Source organism: Bos indicus, chromosome 2 (assembly GCF_029378745.1).
Source record: "Bos indicus isolate NIAB-ARS_2022 breed Sahiwal x Tharparkar chromosome 2, NIAB-ARS_B.indTharparkar_mat_pri_1.0, whole genome shotgun sequence".
Classification (NCBI taxonomy): domain Eukaryota; kingdom Metazoa; phylum Chordata; class Mammalia; order Artiodactyla; family Bovidae; genus Bos; species Bos indicus.
In genome coordinates this window covers 76,459,082-76,477,723 of record NC_091761.1, presented here as the reverse complement: position 1 = coordinate 76,477,723, position 18,642 = coordinate 76,459,082, and the positions used below count along the sequence as shown (strand labels likewise).

Here is an 18,642-nt window from a genome sequence, read left to right as displayed (position 1 = left end):
CTTGTGATTACATTTTTTTGCACATTGTCAAACCAACGTAAGTATTTGAAATTAGCTTTACTGCAGCTTCAGTTAATGAGGGCAAGGGGAGGTGGAGGGAAAGATGGAGAGAAAGAGGAAGGAAAGACCAAATAAAATAACTCACCATGAAGGAAATGACTGTGGGAAACTTAAATTGTTAATGATGTGTTCAAAAGGAAGAGAATCGATCCAAGGTGAATATGCAACATTCATTCCTCCTCCTCCTGTTTAAGCAGAAGTCTTCGTATCCATTTGTTTATAATCCTACCATGTTCCATAAAATATTTAAGCATGGTCTTTATTCCACTGTGCATGCGAAGTGCTTCAGCTGTGTCTGACTCTGTGATCCTGTGGACCAAGGTCTTCTGTCCATGGGATTCTCCAGGCAACAATACTGGAGTGGGTTGCCATGCCCTTCTTCAGAGGATCTTTCTGACCCAGGGATTGAACCCATGTCTCTTATGTCTCCTGTATTGGCAGGCATGGCCTCTTTACCACTAGCACCAACTGGGAAGTCCCTTTCTTCCACTTAGAGATGTTTGAATGTGATAAGGAAATGCTTGTGAACCATTTAAAACTGAGTTCAATCCCACTTCCACCAGCCTTGTGGCTTTAAGAATTAGTATACTGCTAAGTCGTTTCAGTTGTGGCCGACTCTGTGCCACCCCATAGATGGCAGCCCACCAGGCTCCTCCGTCCCTGGGATTCTTTAGGCAAGAATACTGGAGTGGGTTGCCATTTCCTTCTCCAATGCATGAAAGTGAAAAGGGAAAATGAAGTTGCTCAGCCGTATCTGACTCTTAGCGACCCCATGGACTGCAGCCTACCAGGGTCCTCCTTCCATGGAATTCTCCAGGAAAGAGTACTGGAGTGGGGTGCCATTGCCTTCTATAGATGACCCTTTTTGCAAAGTGGAAATAGAGACACAGAGGTAGAAAACAAATGGGTGGACATCAAGGGGAGAGAAGGGGGTGGGATGAATTGGGATATTGGGGCTGACATATATACACTATGAGATAGATAACCAATGAGAAACTACTGTTATAGCACAGGGGAAAGAAAGAAGGTTCAATCTGTTTGTAGGACATATATTAAGCTAACCTTAAAAATACATTCTGATATCCTGTAGGTGCAGACAAATGCTGTTTGATTCCACTTATATGAGGTACATAGAACAGTCAAATTCATAGAGTCAGAAAATACATTGGTAGATACCAGGGGCCAGAGGGGTAGGGAGGAGGGATGGGGAGTTCATATTTAATGGGTATACAGTTTCAGTTTAAGAAAGTGAAGAATTCTAGAGATGGATATTAGTGAGAGTTGCACAACACTGTTACTGTACTTAGCATCACTGTACTGTACAGTCAAATATGGTTAAGATAGCACAGTTTATATTATGCTACTTTATCACAATAAATTTTTTAAATGTTTACATTTGTTGATTCTCAGCCAGTAGGGACCAGATATAAACAAACAAACAAACAAAAAATGGCAGTTTAGGAAGAAAAACAGGAACTAAATATTTACATTTGATATGGTGGAATTAATTATGTGTGAGTGTGTGGGTACTAAAGGGGCAAAGAGAAGCAGCGTCTAGGAAAGATCTGGGTAGGCTTCACGCAGGAGGTAACAAAGTTGCTGGAGCAAAGAAAGCATAAGAAGAATATCTGGTCAGGAGATTGGCACATGTGAAGACCCTGATGTTTCAAGAAGTCACAGCCCAACAAGGTCAGGGCTAAGGATGTGAAGGAGCCTCAGAGAGTGAGGCGAACTGTTTAAACTGCCCAGTCCAGTGCATGACACTTAAAAGAAGCTCAATGAATGTTCTTTCTCTTGCCCTTCGGCTGTGCCTTGAGTGAAACTCAAACATTGTCTGTGCTCATCCTTATTTCAAATCATTCCTTTGATTCTCACCCTTGAAAAACACTCTCCTAAGATTTCTCTGCCGACCAAATCCAGTCCTTGTGTTCAGGCCTGGTCACTCCTCCAAGCCTTTCACATCAGTTCAGTATCTTCTGATCTCCCTTTTTACAGACTAACAGGCACCTTGCAATCAGACTCAAGCACGTGACTGCACACCTCCTTGAATTACTTGTTTATTAACAGATGCAAAGATATCAGTCCTTCCTCCTGAAGGGGAGGAAAATCATTCCAATGGCATATAATGATTTTGAATCACCTGAATCCTGGTAACACTTAGACAGTTAACAAGCAACAAATTCTCTTGAAAAGAGGATACTCCAACAGAGTTGATGGGACTGCAAATTGGTGCAGCCACTATGCAAAACAATATGGAGGTTTTCCAAAAAATGAAAAATAGAGTTGTCCAACTATACCAAAAATGATCCAGCAGTACCACTCTTGGGCATATATCTGGACAAAACTCTAATTTGAAAAGATGCATGCACCCCTATGTTCATAGCAGCACTATTTACAATAGTCAAGACATAGAAACAACCTAATTGTCCATCAACAGGTGAATGGGTAAAGAAGATGTTGTGTGCGTGTTCAACTGCACAGTCGTGTCTGACTCTTTTGCACTCCATGGACTGTAGACCACCAGGTCCTCTGTCCATGGGATTTCCAAGGCAAGAATACTGGAGTGGAATGCCATTTCCTTCTCCAGGAGATCTTCCCAAACCAGGGATCGAATCTGCATCCCTGGCATCTCCTGCATTGGTAGGCAGATTCTTTATCATTGGCACCACCTGGGAAGCCCAAAGAAGATGTAGTACATATATACAATGGAATACTCCTCAGCCATAGAAAAGAATGAAATAATGCCATGTGCAGGAACATGGATGGACCTAGAGATTACCATACTAAGTGAAGCAAATCAAAGACAAGTATCATATGGTATTGTTTATATGTAGAATACAAAAAAATGACACAAATGAACTAATTTACAAAACAGAAATAGATTCACAGACATAGAAAACAAACTTAAGGTTACCAAATGGTAAGGAAGAAGGAATACATTAGGAGTTCGGGATTAATATGCACACACTAGTATACATAAGTAAACAGCAAGGTTCTACTCTATGGCACAGGGAACTAAATTCCAGATGAGACTGGGCACATTCAGGGTGGTATGGCCATAGACATGAACTATATTCAATATTTTGTAATAACCTATAATGGAATAAAGAATCTTATTAAGAATATGTGCATGTGTGTGCATGTGTAACTGAATTACTTTGTTTTATATCTAAAACTAACACAACAATGCAAATCAACCATAGTTCACTAAACAATTAATTAGTTAAAAATAAATTTTACAAAACGGTGTCTTTCTTTCACTTACTGTGTTTTTCTCCAATTTCTTATTTAAACATCCAGCCAGTCATTCAGCTATGACCCTTCACCATGATGAAGAAGTAATCTTGGGAACGTCACTTGGATATTTCTGTTTATAATCTAATCTTAGAACAATTCTCTTCTGCTTTTTAGTTTATCGCTTTTCTTATTTCTCCTCTTTTCTTTCCTCATGCTTCCTTCTTTAATTGTAGCTCAGTTGTATGTCTTCTTGAGACCCTTAAAAGTCTTGGAAGTGAAGTTTTACATTGCAGGTACCAGACTTAGTGACCAATATCTGATTGACTTCATCTACTCAAAAGGTTTCAACAACTATATATCCAGTGATTCTGATCTTCCCCTTGGACGACCTGGTTCTGGGATGTCTACGTACTACTGCACTGGGAGCATGACTTCAAGGAACCATCATGTCCCAAACTGAACTGAAGATGGCATCTGCAAAGTCTTCCCCTCTGTCTCCACATCCTCTCTCTGTTCAAATGATCAGAAACCTTGCATTTGCCAGGCACCAGGCTAAATACTTTATGGGGATTCTTTTATCTAATCCTCATGATACTTCCATGAGGTGGCTGCTAGTCTTAGCCACGTATCACAAATAAGGACATTAAAGCACACAAAGCTCACAAAACTTGCCCTAGGTTATACATCTTGTAAGTTGCAGAGCCTGGATTTGACACAGGTTGTCAGGCACAGACCAACCTGGGGACTTAGTCACCACATCCTTCATTCATGAAGTCTTCCAAGTTACAAAGCTAAAAGTCATCCTTCTCTCTGCTGTATTTGATTTGGTTTGTCTTCAAGTCTGTTTGATCCAATTATATATATATATATATGTATATATATATATATATATATATATATAAAATCTTTCAAGTAAGGTCCCTTCTTTCCAGCTTGTTCTCACTCTCATTATTTGCTGCTCACACAATTGCAAATAGCATTGTATTTCTCCCTTACACCCAACACATACCCGCCTTGTACCTTGACACCCGGCATGAAGTTTTCTTCCAACTTCAGTGCATGCTCTACAATACCATCACAGTTAGAGTCCCAAAAAGTAACTGATGAGTAAAACAACAACAAAATAATTATTAGCAAGTTAATTCTCAGTATGAAAACAAAACCAAAATACCATGGTTGGCTTCAAGGTGCTCAACAGAGAAACAAGCTCCCTTTCAATGAATCACCTATCTTCTCTTCTTTCTGCAAATCCTGTCTCTCTCTTCCTCCGTTTCACCCTAGATTCCAGCTGCACTAAGCATCTCATCATCCTCTCTGCTGCATGAACTTTCACGTATCTCTCTGTCACTTCAACTCGTCCTTTTTCTCTCTTATCCCTCAAGTTTTTGCTTGTGTCAATTATTGTGAAAACTTTCTCACCTCCCCCAGAAAGGGACAGTACCCTCACCCTAGTAACTCCCCGTTACTGTGTGCACCTATCTGATTTATCTACCCGTGTGTACAGCAAACAGCAGATATCTATGATGTGTCACAGATTAGACAAAAGATTGGCGACATAAAGAAGATTCAGGCACTATCCTTTCCTTATGGAGTTTCCATTTAATGTCACACCAAATTATCTTTTTTTCTGTTTAACTGTCTGTCTCAGCAATTACATAACATGCCCTTTATATCACAAATTCCTTGGATATGGTTAGTATAATATAAGCAAGACACAGTTCTTCCTTTAAGCAGTTTATCATCACTGCAGAGAAGTTAATATGAATAAAAATTGTGACACTGAAGATGGTGGTTAGTGTCATAAAATGAAGCAGGGTGTGGACTCAATGATTCATTACTGTTTTTGCTTTCTTTTTCTTCTATGTTACATATCTAGTTACATCTTGGAACACTTGCTGTTGGCTTTCAGAGTCAAGCATGGAGATGAATTTTCTTTAGATCTTCTTAGAAAACATGAAGAATACTAGAATATGAGTTGATATGAGCTAAGAGATATGAGTCCTGCTTGTAAGTAAAACTCCTATTAGTAGAATCCCCTACCCTCTTCTAACCTTTTGTTTCAACTATGAAATATCATGTAGCGAGAGGACCATTTACCTACTGCTAAAACAGCTCAAGTGTTATCCCTCTGTAATGACTACCTTAGAGGCTGAGAGCCAGATGACTTGATATGCTCCCAATCAATACCTGGCTATTGATTGCCCAAAGGGAGAGGCACTACATCAAGCTTAGGAGAGCAAGAAAGCTGACATCCTCTTGCCAAGCTGAAAAGTGAACACTAGAGGTATTGTTAAGATGTCAGAGAGGCTACGCTGTGAAACAGGATTAGCAAAGGCTGAGAAAGGGTGAAGAGACCCTGCAAAGGGGCCATGTGAATGTGATCAGACAGAAGTGCTGAGAAGATCAAGGATGGCCCCACTCATTAGGCAACATATGGAAGATGAGAAGTAAGTACTTGGATCATTTACTGAGTCCGCTTAAAATGAGAGTAATTGTCCATTGCGTGGTTACTGACATCAGATGTGTTTTCAAAAGGTACTTATTACTGAATGGTTAAATACAATTCTGTGGGGACAATCTTATTTCTATTGTAATTTACCTAAAAACCCTCTTTTTCTTCCATCTTCCCCTTTCTTTCTTCATCATGAGAGTCAATAATAATTTCCATTTCAGGATACAAATATTTTAGTAAAAACACATGCAAAATGGTTTTATAACATATAGTGAAAAATTCTGGCTTAGAAGATGAAATAAGATATCTCAAAAAATACTGATCAGTGTATAAACTGTAGCAAGATTTTAGGAAAACAGGTTGAAATATGAATCAAGACCTTTAAAATGATTCATCATCTTTGACTCAAGAATGCCATTCCTATGCCAGTTCAAGAAAACAAAAAAACATGTGAGGTTAAAATTTATTTAGGCACAAAGAAGCCCACTATGAGGTTGGTTATAATAATAAATATTTGGAAACAATACAGGGCTCATCATCCCCCACCCCCAAAAAAGATTAAAATAGTTGAATAAAAACGAAGTCATTAAATAGGCTATTTATTATATAGTCATTAAAGTGGTATTTATAGATACTGCAATAACATGTGAAAAGCTTTGGTAATAATGGAAGTGATCTCAGATTTCCCCTAGGGGAAAGTGCTTTATAGGAACACCATTTGGGCTTTAGCACTGAATAAAAAGAGCTATTTATTTTCCCTTTCTTGAGCCAGCAAATAAATGCATTGTCCCAAATCACAGTTTATATATATTCTACCGTCACATTTGGTTCTTGCCAATCTGTTTTTAATAGGCTTCCCTCATCCTTGTATTTAGTTTAATTTGAGCCGTCTTTCAAGCGCTAACTTATCCTCTTTACTTCCAGGATGATTTCATTATTATTCTAGAACACAAAACTGTTCTCACCTCTAAGTCTTCTAGAACTGAATTTTCTGTTTGGTATCACGATATTCTACTGGGTGTCAAGTAATATGAAGGATATCATGAATGTCCCATCACTAATTCATATAAAGAGGTTTTCAAAATGTCTTATTGTTTGAGAATAGATGTAAGATATAGGATTTATCTTACATCCCAGTCAGATTCCCTCCATTCCAGTCCCAGCTCCTTCATTTGCTATAAATAGTTATGTTACCTTGAGTGACACTTTTGGGCTTCAGTGTGCTCATCTATAAAATGAAGAGAATAATAATATCCATCTCCCTTTATTGTTACATTGTAGATTGATCTATGTATTAAGCTCCCATAACCAAATTTCATTTTAATCTTAACTTGGATTCATAATATATCATAACAGACCTACATTAATACACTGAGTACTCAGTAATTTGGCTTCAATTACACAATCTTCTAAACTTGGACATTTTAGAAAACCAATAACTGTGGTAACTGTCTCTGGTGACTGGAAGATCTGATCAGTGGGTGGGTTGCCAAGACTTAATCTGGACTGAATGCATTTGAGTCAGTTCTGGTAAGGTGGATGAACCTAGAACTCATTATACAGAGTGAAGTGAGTCAGAAAGAGAAAGATAAATATTGTATTCTAACACATATATATGGAATCTAGAAGAAGGATATTGAAGAACTCATTTATAATGTACCAATGGAGAAACAGACATAGAGAATAGACTTATGGACATGGAGAGAGGGGAGGAGAGGATGAGTCTAGGGAAAAAGTAACATGGAAACTTACATTACCATATGTAAAATAGAGAGCCAACAGGAATTTGCTGTATGGCTTAAGAACCTGAAACAGGGGCTCTGTATCAACCTAGAGGGGTGGGATGGGGAGGGAGATGGGAGGGAGGTTCAAAAGGGAGGGGATATATGTATACCTATGGCTTATTCATGTTTGACAGAAAACAACAAAATTCTCTAAAGCAATTATCCTTCAATAAAAAATAAATTTAAAAAAAAATCTGGACTGAAAATACTATGTCACCTCCAGTCATCCTTCTGGTGAATAGTATACCACTCGGGATAAAACTGCTAACCAAAACAACTTACAGAGATAATAATATTTAATGTCAGTTTACTGGACAAATGTTGATCTCACATTTCCTCCTCCTATGAGGACCCTGCCACAGATGGGAAAGGACATGTCCTTTACTTATCAATTCTTTCTAAGCAGGAAGTTTTGAACAAAGTGTGTTTGAAAAGTCACAAAACTTGCATGCCCAAGTTCTTTATGTTTCATCAGATGAAGAGGAAAGAAAATTGAAATGGAATCATGACATATCTACTTGTAATACTATGCCTACTATGCTTAAAGACTTTGAGAATTCCCGTTGTACCATTCTTTAGAGTTCATCATGCCCTTCATTAAGCCAGACCCCTCTGTTAGCCACAAAGCTAGACAGAAAGAAGCAAATTCTGTCTAAGTCAGCCCTATTGGTTCACATTTACTAGGATGCACCAAGAATGAGGAAACCAAACTAATCCTGAAGAGAATGAAAAGACAAAAGACCAGTAGTCAAGAAATTATGTTTTTAATATCATCAGAAATGTTTTAAAAATGTGAAGGTCTTTCATCACATTTCAGAACATTTCAAAAATGTTCTGATTATGCATGACTGTTTCAAGAAAATAAACCCCTGTTGAGCAAGGACATTACCATTTCCACACAAGCAGGGTTGTGAAGTTGTTTGTTTTGCTTTTACCTGTCTTCTGTATTTTACCAGCTCTCGTTTCTGATCCCCCTCATTCAGAGCACATGCTTTATGAAGACAGAAATGCATGGCTTGATTTACTCAATCAACTCAAATCTGACTCAAAACAGTGCTTCTCACCCATTGGGAGGAGGAAGAGGGATTAGTCAGAGGAGGAAAGTTCTTAAACTGCACAGACATCCAAGGTATGTGTGCCAAACCTCACAGCCACCCAGGCACCTCTGATCTGCCCTGGCTGGGTGCCCAGAGGGAAAGAATGGGTTTAATAGTATTGCAGCCAATGGTATAGACATTGAGCAATGTTACAGAAAGGAAGATTGGAAGGTGTTTAAAATAAGGAATGGTATTTTTAAGGCTTGATATGTTCAGTTTCCTGCTCATCAACTTTGACAGTGTTCCTTTGAAAATCAGAACTTCACTTCCATCGACTTTCAAGTTCATACTACTTTTATAAAGTTGGAGATCTATTTTTAGCCTGATAGATGTATAAATTTAAAGGAGGAGACTATCTGTAGAGATGGACTTAACGAAATATTGCTGAAAGTGAATAGAATAACCTTTAAAAATCTTAGGAATCTTATCCTGTGACTTGGCAGATATTTGGATAATTTTGACTTAAATCTTCAGGCTTATCTCATCTCACTATTAACTTGACGGCCATTCGTTTGCCTCTGAGTTTCTTACAGCAGCACTTCAGTACAAACTAGACAGTCTTGTATGTGTCCTATAACGTATCTGTACAATTACAGTCTTTTCTTTAGGGATACATTTCTGGAACCAGACTCAACATTTATAGATTTGATATTTATTGAAAATCTTAAATAAAATCTTGCAATTATAGCCTTAAAATGGTCTCCAAGATCTTGGTGCACACCCCGTCATGTCTAACTCTTTGCAACCCCATGGACTGTAGCTCACCAGGCTTCTCTGTCCATGGAATTTTTCAGGCAAGAATACTGGAGTGGGGTGCCATTTCCTACTCCAGGGGATCTTGCTGACCCTGGGATCAAACCCACCTCTCTTGCATCTCTTGCATTGGCAGGCAGATTCTTAACTACTGAGTCACCAGAGAAGCCTCTATACTACACTTGATCTTAGCCAAAAGTCTGAGAAGCAATTTAGTTAGCTTTCCTTTATAGGATCCACAAGAAAACTGAGGTCTGGAGTGTCAAAATTGTCTTCTTGTTCAAGTGCAAGAGCTTGGTCAAATTTAAATCTAATCTCTGTCAGTCTAGTGTTCACTATTCCAAATATCTAAATAGAAAGTTTTAAGAAATTTATATCATTATAAATCCAGGCAGTGTTTTTCTCTTCCACAGGCAATTAATAGCAATAACATCATCCCACAATGGCCATTGGGCTACTTCTTCTCTGATTTGCTTAGACTCCTCTATGACCATCATTGGTGAATAGTCAATTCTAAGGTATAAAAGAGGCTATAGAATGACTCAGGGGTCTTAAAGGATGAGAGCACCAATGCTGTTCATCCTGGACCGGTTCATCCTGGACCAGACCCAGCTGGCAATTCCCTTTCCCTTTCTGCATTCTGTGTGCCATCCCAGGAAAAGCGGAGACTTAAGAAACACCAGTGAGATCAGGCCCTGAGGGATAGTCTCCCTATAGTCCTGAGAATAGCTCCAGCCTTGGCTTGGCTCTTACATTAGAAGGCCCTTCTTACTAGAAGGCCCTTCTCCTATGCTTCTACCTTCTAAGTCAATTTCTAAGTCCATATTTTCTGTGAAGTCTCCTACAACTGAAGCCAGCACTTTTCAGTCATGCATGCGTACTCAGTCATGTCCAACTCTTTGTAACCCCATGCACTGTTGCCTGCCAGGGTCCTCTGTCCGTGGAATTTTCCCCACAAGAATACAGAAGAGGGTTGCCATTTCCTCTTCCAGGAGGTCTTTCTGACCCAGGGATCAAATCTGCAATTCCTATATCTTCTTCATTGGCAGGCAGATTCTTTGCCACTGAGCCACCAGGGAATTCCCCTTCCAATCACATATTTCTCAATTAAACTTCAGTTCATGTCATACAGCTTACAAACAATCCTCCAAATGTCAAACCTTCTCTATTTCAACATGTGTTTTTTATCATAACCCTGACGAGAATATAAAATTGTGGGAATCAGGACTCACGTTCTTCCTTTACTTTTTCCTCCTCACTCCTTATTCTTTGTGTGCTCCAATCTCCTCAATTTCTGCTTCCTTTCTTACTATTTACTGTCAGCAGTCTCCAGCTATCTCCAAATAATTGCAGATTCCGTTTCCTTTTTCTTCTCCTTGTCTACCACTTCCCTACTACAGGATCAGCTCAAACCTTCCATCTGAAGCCTCCCTATCATGAGCATGCAGACAGTGTCAGTACTTATCCACAATCTGCGAGTTCCATTGCCTCAGATCCCATGGTAAGGGGAACCCTCTTTCCCTCTTGACATTAGGTACCCACATGACTTTGCCTGGCCAATGGAATATGAGTAGAAGTCATGTTTGGCACTCCCAGGAAGAAGCTTTTCTTTTTTTTTTTTTTAAATCTTTGGTCACACCATGTGGATGTAAGATCATAATCCCAGGGATCAAACCAACACCCCTTCAGTGAAACCATGGAGTCTTAATCACTAAACTCCCAGGAAAGTCCCAGGTAAAAGCTTTTAAAAGCACATGTTTTCTTGGGCTTCCTTATTCCTGCCATAGCAGTATTCCAGATGATGAAGTCTCTGTCAGCCTCCCAGAAGGAGAACGCCTTTGGAAGAGTTGGTCCCCTGTAGACCTGTGCTATGTAGGTAACATAGGCATGACTCAGCTGCTTATTACTTAGGCCACTGAGATTCAGGCTGCTTATTGAACAGCCTAATTTAGCCCATTTAGACAATGCAGTTGACTTCATAGCTCACCTTTATATGCCTACAGCACTTTGACTTGTCTCTGGCTCAACAATTACCTGACTTTCTGTCTGTCCTCTTGGTAAACCTTGAGCTCCAGAATGGCATGGCTTTGTACCAGTGCATCCTCCATGCTCTCCACAGTGCTTGGCATAGAGTAGCCTCTCAAGAAACACACAATGAATGAATGAATAAAAAGTGCCCACCCTATGTTGAATATATTAATATTCTGACACTATTCCTAGCATTCCTGGAGTTTTGCCCTAGAATGGGGAATCTGGGAATTTTGCCATAGAATCTGTGGGGAATCATGAGTCTACTCACAGTTATGGCAGGTGGCACCTACGTAACCTGTGTCAGTGCAGTTACAGTAGAAGGTCGTCCAGGACTGGGAGCAGCTTCCTCCATGCTCGCAGTAGTTTGGCAAGCACCTAGTGAGAGATGGAGGAAAATCAAATTAAATAAACCAAATCAATGGAAATAAGGCAGGGGGATGTCTTATATTCAACTGAACGAGTTAACGGTGAGAGTCGGCTACGCTACTATGCCTAAGTGAGACTTGAATATGTGAACATAAGACAACAATTTCCCCACAGAGGTGGGGTCCTTTACAGTGCCTGGTTCTCCTGGCCAAAGGAAGGCTCAGAGCTGATTTAGGCAATTAAATGAAGCATTTCAACATGGGGGCACATTTTCATTGACTTGAAGTTAATTTGAAATAGTCAGAATTTGTAAGGTTTTTCATTTGCCATAGAATAAAATGGACAAAGAGTGTAATTTTGCATTTTGGAAAGGTTTTACATTTTTAAAGGTAAGGGGAAAGGAGCAGATAATTGAGGTCATAATCCTCCTGCTTCTCTGTTGGGTGACAGACAGAAATCTATTTTAAAATACTCATGAAATTTGAATAGATGTTACATGCTCAGTTAACATACAAGGAAACTCTATAATTATTAAAATAGCCAATAACACCCTTAAAATGAGGCCTTAACTATTTGTGTTGAAAACAGTATGATCATTTTGAAAAATATTTCACCATACACTTTAAAAACTTTCTGAAACACTCATGTAATTTGACCCAGCAATCACACTCAGATGGCTCTTTCTTAAGGATGTATCTAAAACTATAAAAACTATATGTACTAATTGTCATTATTCACAATGATGTTATGATGAATCCCTGTACTTTTCCTACATAAGATTTCTTAGGAAAGTTGTCATAATTAATATTAACAGGCTATCAAAAAGTCACTACAAATGAAATTAGCAAAAGGATTATAACAGACTGGGACTGAATTAAGTAGAAATTCAAGATATGAAGCACAGCCACAGTGAAATAAAACAAACACTTTATTGTGAAAAAATAACTAGAAGGACAAATGTTAAGTGCCATTTGGTTAATGGGAGTGAAGGCAACATTCAGTCCTTCTGGACAAAGACCCGGCTCAGCCATTTATACATGGTGTCTGTAGGTAATTCTCTTCACCTCTTACATACATATTTTAAATTCTCTACATGGCAGCCACTGTTGCTATTAAAAAATAACCAGCAAGTTTTCAACATGTGTAATAAACAAAATTAAAAGTAAAAGCCATGATAAATACTGAAATGTTTGAAAACAATCTTTATGGGAAGAGTAAAGTCTCACGAATTTCACCAGGGACAGGACACAAATGGTGAAATTACAGAAATGGTATAATACAACAAAAGGACTCATTGTGGAGCGTCTAAGAATGTGGGGCAAGAAAAATTAAGATGACTTACCCTAAATGTCCTATATAAGTACAAAAACTTCCAGCAATGATTACTTCAAAGCCCAGAAACTAATATTCCTGCCTATGTTCAGACATATTATTAGAAATTTTCTGCTCACTACAGCAAACATACAATTGTGCCAATAGGGCTTCTGTTTGGGAAAAGCTTATTGATAACGCCATAGTATCCAGCCATGGCTTAGAAACAGGGGAAAAAAGGGAGGGAACAGGATGCAGTAATTTTGCTCTAGAACATGATCAAAAAATCCAACCAATCAACGAATAAACCAAAAACGGGCCCTTGCCGACTCCAAATTCTACCCTCTCTCTGGGTCCCATACACCCAGGTAGCTGGAAAAGAAAAGACAGTCTTATTACTCAAGACTGGCACATGTTTCCTCCCTCAACTCCACTAACCTCATGCTGTGGGGAATTTAAACTTGAAACATCAATGTCCTCATGAACAAAAGCCAAGCAAGAGCCTCGGCCTCTGGTTGTGCGCTGATGGACAGCCTGAGAAGGCCTCCCTGCCTCCACAAGTTTTCTTTTGCCTCCCAGAGCCTCCTCATTTCTGAACACTGCTGCTCTGCAGGGTGATTTTCTCTAGACCTGTCCCCTCTAAAATGCTCAAATTCTTACATGACATCTCTATAGCTGCTCCAACCCAGCCCATCCTACTCCACTCCCCCAATCACACAAACATACACACATACACTCACACATAGATTCAGCGTCCATGAGTGACAAATAATGGTATTACTGTTCCTCTCCCTCTGCCAACAAAAAGTTAATTGCTTTAAAGATGGAAAGCTGAGCACAACCAGGTCAGTAGATATTTATCCTATAGTTCTTCTGGTTTTGGCACCAAGAAAGTTTAGATCAGCCCCTTTTTTGATGACTGAAGCTAAAAGGAAAAAACTTAGAAGTTCTCATTGGCCATGTTTTCAGCCATGAGAAGAAAGCTTATCTGCAGTGAAAGAAAGACAGAGAAAAAAATGCTAAGTTTCAGAATGCAGAAGAAAAGAGAGGAGAGCATCCTGACAATGGTCATTAGTATATCCCTATTGTTTCAAAGATTAGGCTTAATCTCTGACCTTTCTGAGGGCCTGACTGCTTTAATCTAGCTTAGATTCTGTGAGACAATCCAAGATCTTTCTAGGAAAACCCCAATTTTAGTCAGGCTAGCTTGAGTTGGGACTCTCACATTTCCAACTAACAACCTTAACTTTTTATAAAACCACATCCTATAAATACAAACAGAAATGGGAACACATTTTTCCTTATAATTTTACACTTTAAATATTTTTAAAATTCAAGATTGCCAGGTTATCCCGGGCATGTAGGGAGAGAGATCTTATGAAAAACTGTAAGAACAACTTGGTTACTTTGAACATATGTAAAAAGCCTCACACAGACTGTGTTTTGTGTGTGTGTGTGTGTGAGTGTGCACACGTGCGCACACTCAGTCGTGCCTCACTCTTTGCAACCCCATGGACTATAGCCCATCAGACTCCTCTGTCCATGGAATTTTCCAGGCAAGAATACTGGAGTGGGTTGCCATTTCCTTCTCCCGGGCATCTTCCCCACCTAGGGATCAAACCCACATCTCCTATGCTGGCGGAGGTTCTTTACTCCTGTACTACCTGGGAAGCCCCACAGACTTCGTATTGCAGCATTAATAAACTCAATTTACCAACAAATATGTAGGCTAGAAATTCATTTGCTTACGGTCACTCAAAACTGATGTATTTCTGAGAGAGAGAAAGGAAAAAATCTAATATTCCTAGAACAAGCAAGAAAATGAATGAGTACTTACAGGGCTGCCTTTGAGCTTGGTTCATTTTGGTTCAACACACACTGTAATTAGAAAATCTCATTTGTAAAGTAGACATGCAAAATAAAAGATGTATAACCTCAATTTGCTTATTTAAAAAGGGCAGTTTTAGGAGTATAATTTCCTTGTTCTTTAATCAGTTCATTTTAACTGGTGTTTTGTTTCTTTTTCTCTCTACTTGGCATACACTGAGCACTTAAGACATGAACCCTTAAAGAGGTCAATGTGGAACTACGGATGTGAAAAGAACTCATTAAATGTGAGGACAGTTACAATCTTAGGTGTAAGGTGCTGAATTCAAATTGCTAAGAGATAATCATTCTGAATAGCTACCTTCTAAAATCTTAATGATATTTCATATATAGCTGAATTGGATGGATGTGCCTTCCTGTAGTATACGATGTTTAACACAGCTTTCAGCATAAACACAACTGTTGATGTCATACTCTTTAGAAGCCCAAAGAAGCATCAAGATGTGTGCCAGCAAAGACTTGGAGGGCAAGACAGATGCATCAGAAGCTGTGTGCCTCTTTATAGGAGAAGCTTGTACATAATATGAAGGGGGTTGAATGAAAGAATTGATGGAAAGGCACAAAAGAGTTAGAAGTATAAGAAGGAAAACATAATATAACAGGCACAAAAGTTATATATGAGTTTTATATAAGAATGTATATTTTCCACCCAAATCAAAACTTCTTCCAAAAGAGAAGGATCATTGCTAGTTGGGGCTGGAAACAAGGCAGGTAAGAGATAAAGCTGGAGGAAGTGTCCATCCATAATGGCCCATGGACCTCATTAATGGTCCCATCCAGCCTTCAGTGGTATATGGTTCTGGCTTCACTGTTGTTTGGCAGTGTGCTTTCTTGTTCACAGTGAGAAACGAAGGGGGAAAAAATGTCTCCTTAACCATGCATAGCAGGGGAAATAGATAAACTGCTTCAAAGAAGAGCGTATTTTACAGAATATTGAGAGATTGATCTACCTGAAGACTAGAATCCCATTTCAAGCATCCTGGCAAGCATTATTTTCTGCAAAACACACCTCCTCCGCATTGGAATTGTGAAGAACAAAGGGTCCCCTGCCATTTTCCTTGAGAAAGATCACAGTGATTCTTTCCCTAAGGCCAGGTACAGCTTTCTAGCTGGAGCAGATCACATCTCAGGGAAAGCATTAGGAAAGCAATGGTACTCAACATAGTTTTGAAAAAAGCAGTCAGTGTGTTTGCAATTTAGAAAGTTTCACAGAATCAATATAAATTATTGGTTTCCCTTAAATAAAAATCAGATTACTGAGAATAGTCATAGCAAATTTCTTGATTTTCCATGCCAAATTTATATTTTGAGTTTAGTCTTTAGTAACTTCAAATTTTTATTTTGAGTTTTGTCTTCTCTTTTGAATTCCAGACCTATAAATCCAGCTGTCTGCTTCATAGTTCCACTTGAGTGTCCATCAGATGTTTCAAACTGCATGTCCAAACCTGAATTTCTGATCTCTTACCTTGCCTCCTGACCCCAACTTCACTACCCATATTCTTCACTATCTGAGGAGGGCAACTCCACACTTACCACTGTTCAGACTTCAACACTTGCAAGCCCTGCCCCCGCCCCACTTCCTTCGTAGCACACACCTCACGGACAAGCACGTGTCTCTGACTCCGCTTTAAGACTCTATCCTGCATCTGACTACTTCTCAACACCTTCTGCCACCATTCTGGTCTGAGTCAACAGCATCTCTTGCCTGAACATCTGTGTTTATTAGCCAACTGGTCTACCAGCTCCATCTCTGATCCACTCAGCACATTCCCAATACAAGAGCAAGAAAGACCATATTAACATCTAAGAAAGATAGTATTGAAACCCTTCAAGGGCTTTTTGTTTTTATCAAGATAAAAGCAACATTCTTAAATGACCATTTCCTGCTGATCTGTACTTCCATCACTTCTCCAAATTCATTCCTAATCTTTTCCCTTTTCTACATCTCCCCCAACCATGCCGTTATCTTTGTTGTCCCTAAAGCACACAAAAGATCCTGCTTTGTCAGTGTCTTTGCACTGAGGTTCTCTTTGCCCAAATGCTCTCCCTCAAATGTCCAAACAGACCATGATTCACCTCCTTCTTGTCTCTGTTCAAAAGGCACCTTCTCAAAGAAGTCCACAACAGTCATGCTATTTAAAATTGCATACTCCTGCAGTCCCACGGCTGAACATTTATCTGAAGAAAATTTTAATTCAAAAAGATACATGCACTACTATTCACTGAAAAAAGATTCTTTGCAGCACTACTTACAATAGACAAGAGGTGGAAGCAACTTAAATGCCCGTTGATAAATGAATGGATACAGAAGATGTTGTGTATGTACATACAATGGAGTATTACTCAGCAGTAAAAAAGAATGAAATAATGTCATTTGCAACAACATGGATGAACCTGGAGATTATCATACTAAGTGAAGTAAGACAGATAGTGAAAGACAAATATCATATAATATTGCTTATATGTAGAATACTAAAGAGGATAAAAAGGAACTTGTTTGCAAAGTATAAATTGACCCACAGATATAGAATACAAACTTATGGTGACTAAAGTGCAAAGCGAGGAATAAATTAAGAATTTGGTATTAACATATGCACACTACTATATATAGCATAGATACACAACAAGGACCTATGCATAACACAAGGAATACTACTCAATATTTTGTAATAGCCTATAAAGGAAAAGAGTCTTAAGAAATGAATATGCTGCTGCTGCTGCTAAGTCACTTCAGTCGTGTCTGACTCTGTGGGACCCCATAGAGGGCAGCCCACCAGGCTCCCCCATCCCTGGGATTCTCCAGGCAAGAACACTGGAGTGGGTTGCCATTTCCTCCTCCAATGCATGAAAGTGAAAAGTCAAAGTGAAGTTGCTCACGACCCCATGGACTGCAGCCTACCAGGCTCCTCCGTCCATGGGATTTTCCAGGCAAGAGTACTGGAGTGGGGTGCCATTGCCTTCTCCGAAAAAAAAAAATGAATATAGGTATATGTATAACTGAATTACTTTACTATACACCTGCAACTAATGCAACATTGTAAATCAACTATACTTTAAGTTTATAAAAGTAAAATAAAATGAAGTTGCAACTCTCCTCCTCTCTGCAACACTAATTCATTTTCCCAGCCATTCTCCTTTTTCATTCTTAGCACTTCCTAACTTCTAATTCAATATGCACTCTGCTTATTCATTACTCTTACGATTTGTTACCTGTGTACTTCCCTGGTGATGTGTACTTCCCTATGTCTCAGACAGTAAAGAATCTGCCTGCAATGCAGGAGACCCAGGTTTGATCCCTGGGTCAGGAAGATCCCTGGAGAAGGAAATGGCTACCCACTCCAGTATTCTTCCCTGGAGAATCCCATGGACAAAGGAGCCTGGCGGGCTACAGTCCATGGGGTCACAAAGAGTCAGACACTATCAGTGCTTTGTTACCTGCCTTCCCACAAAGGAATGCAACTTCCATAAAAGCATAGGTTATTGTCTATTTTTTTCACTGAGTACTTGATGTAGTAAAGAGAGTAGCACTCAATGAGTGGCTGTTGACTGAATGAAACAACATATAGTCTGGGGGTACAATCACCAGCTAAAGCTATCTTTATTTAGCTTAACTGTCCAGTTAACCATAGACCCTCTGACCTTTACTGTTACCTTCCTGACACTG

General features: G+C 39.2%; 1 protein-coding gene across 1 annotated transcript in view; it reads right to left on the bottom strand.

Moving 5' to 3' along the window:
• The window catches only part of CNTNAP5 (contactin associated protein family member 5), a 1,031,770-nt gene that overhangs the window by 384,836 nt on the left and 628,292 nt on the right, over nt 1-18,642 (bottom strand). The window contains exon 11 of the mRNA XM_070769229.1: nt 11,683-11,789. Coding sequence (XP_070625330.1) covers nt 11,683-11,789 — 107 coding nt within the window. The remainder of the gene's footprint in view (nt 1-11,682; nt 11,790-18,642) is intronic.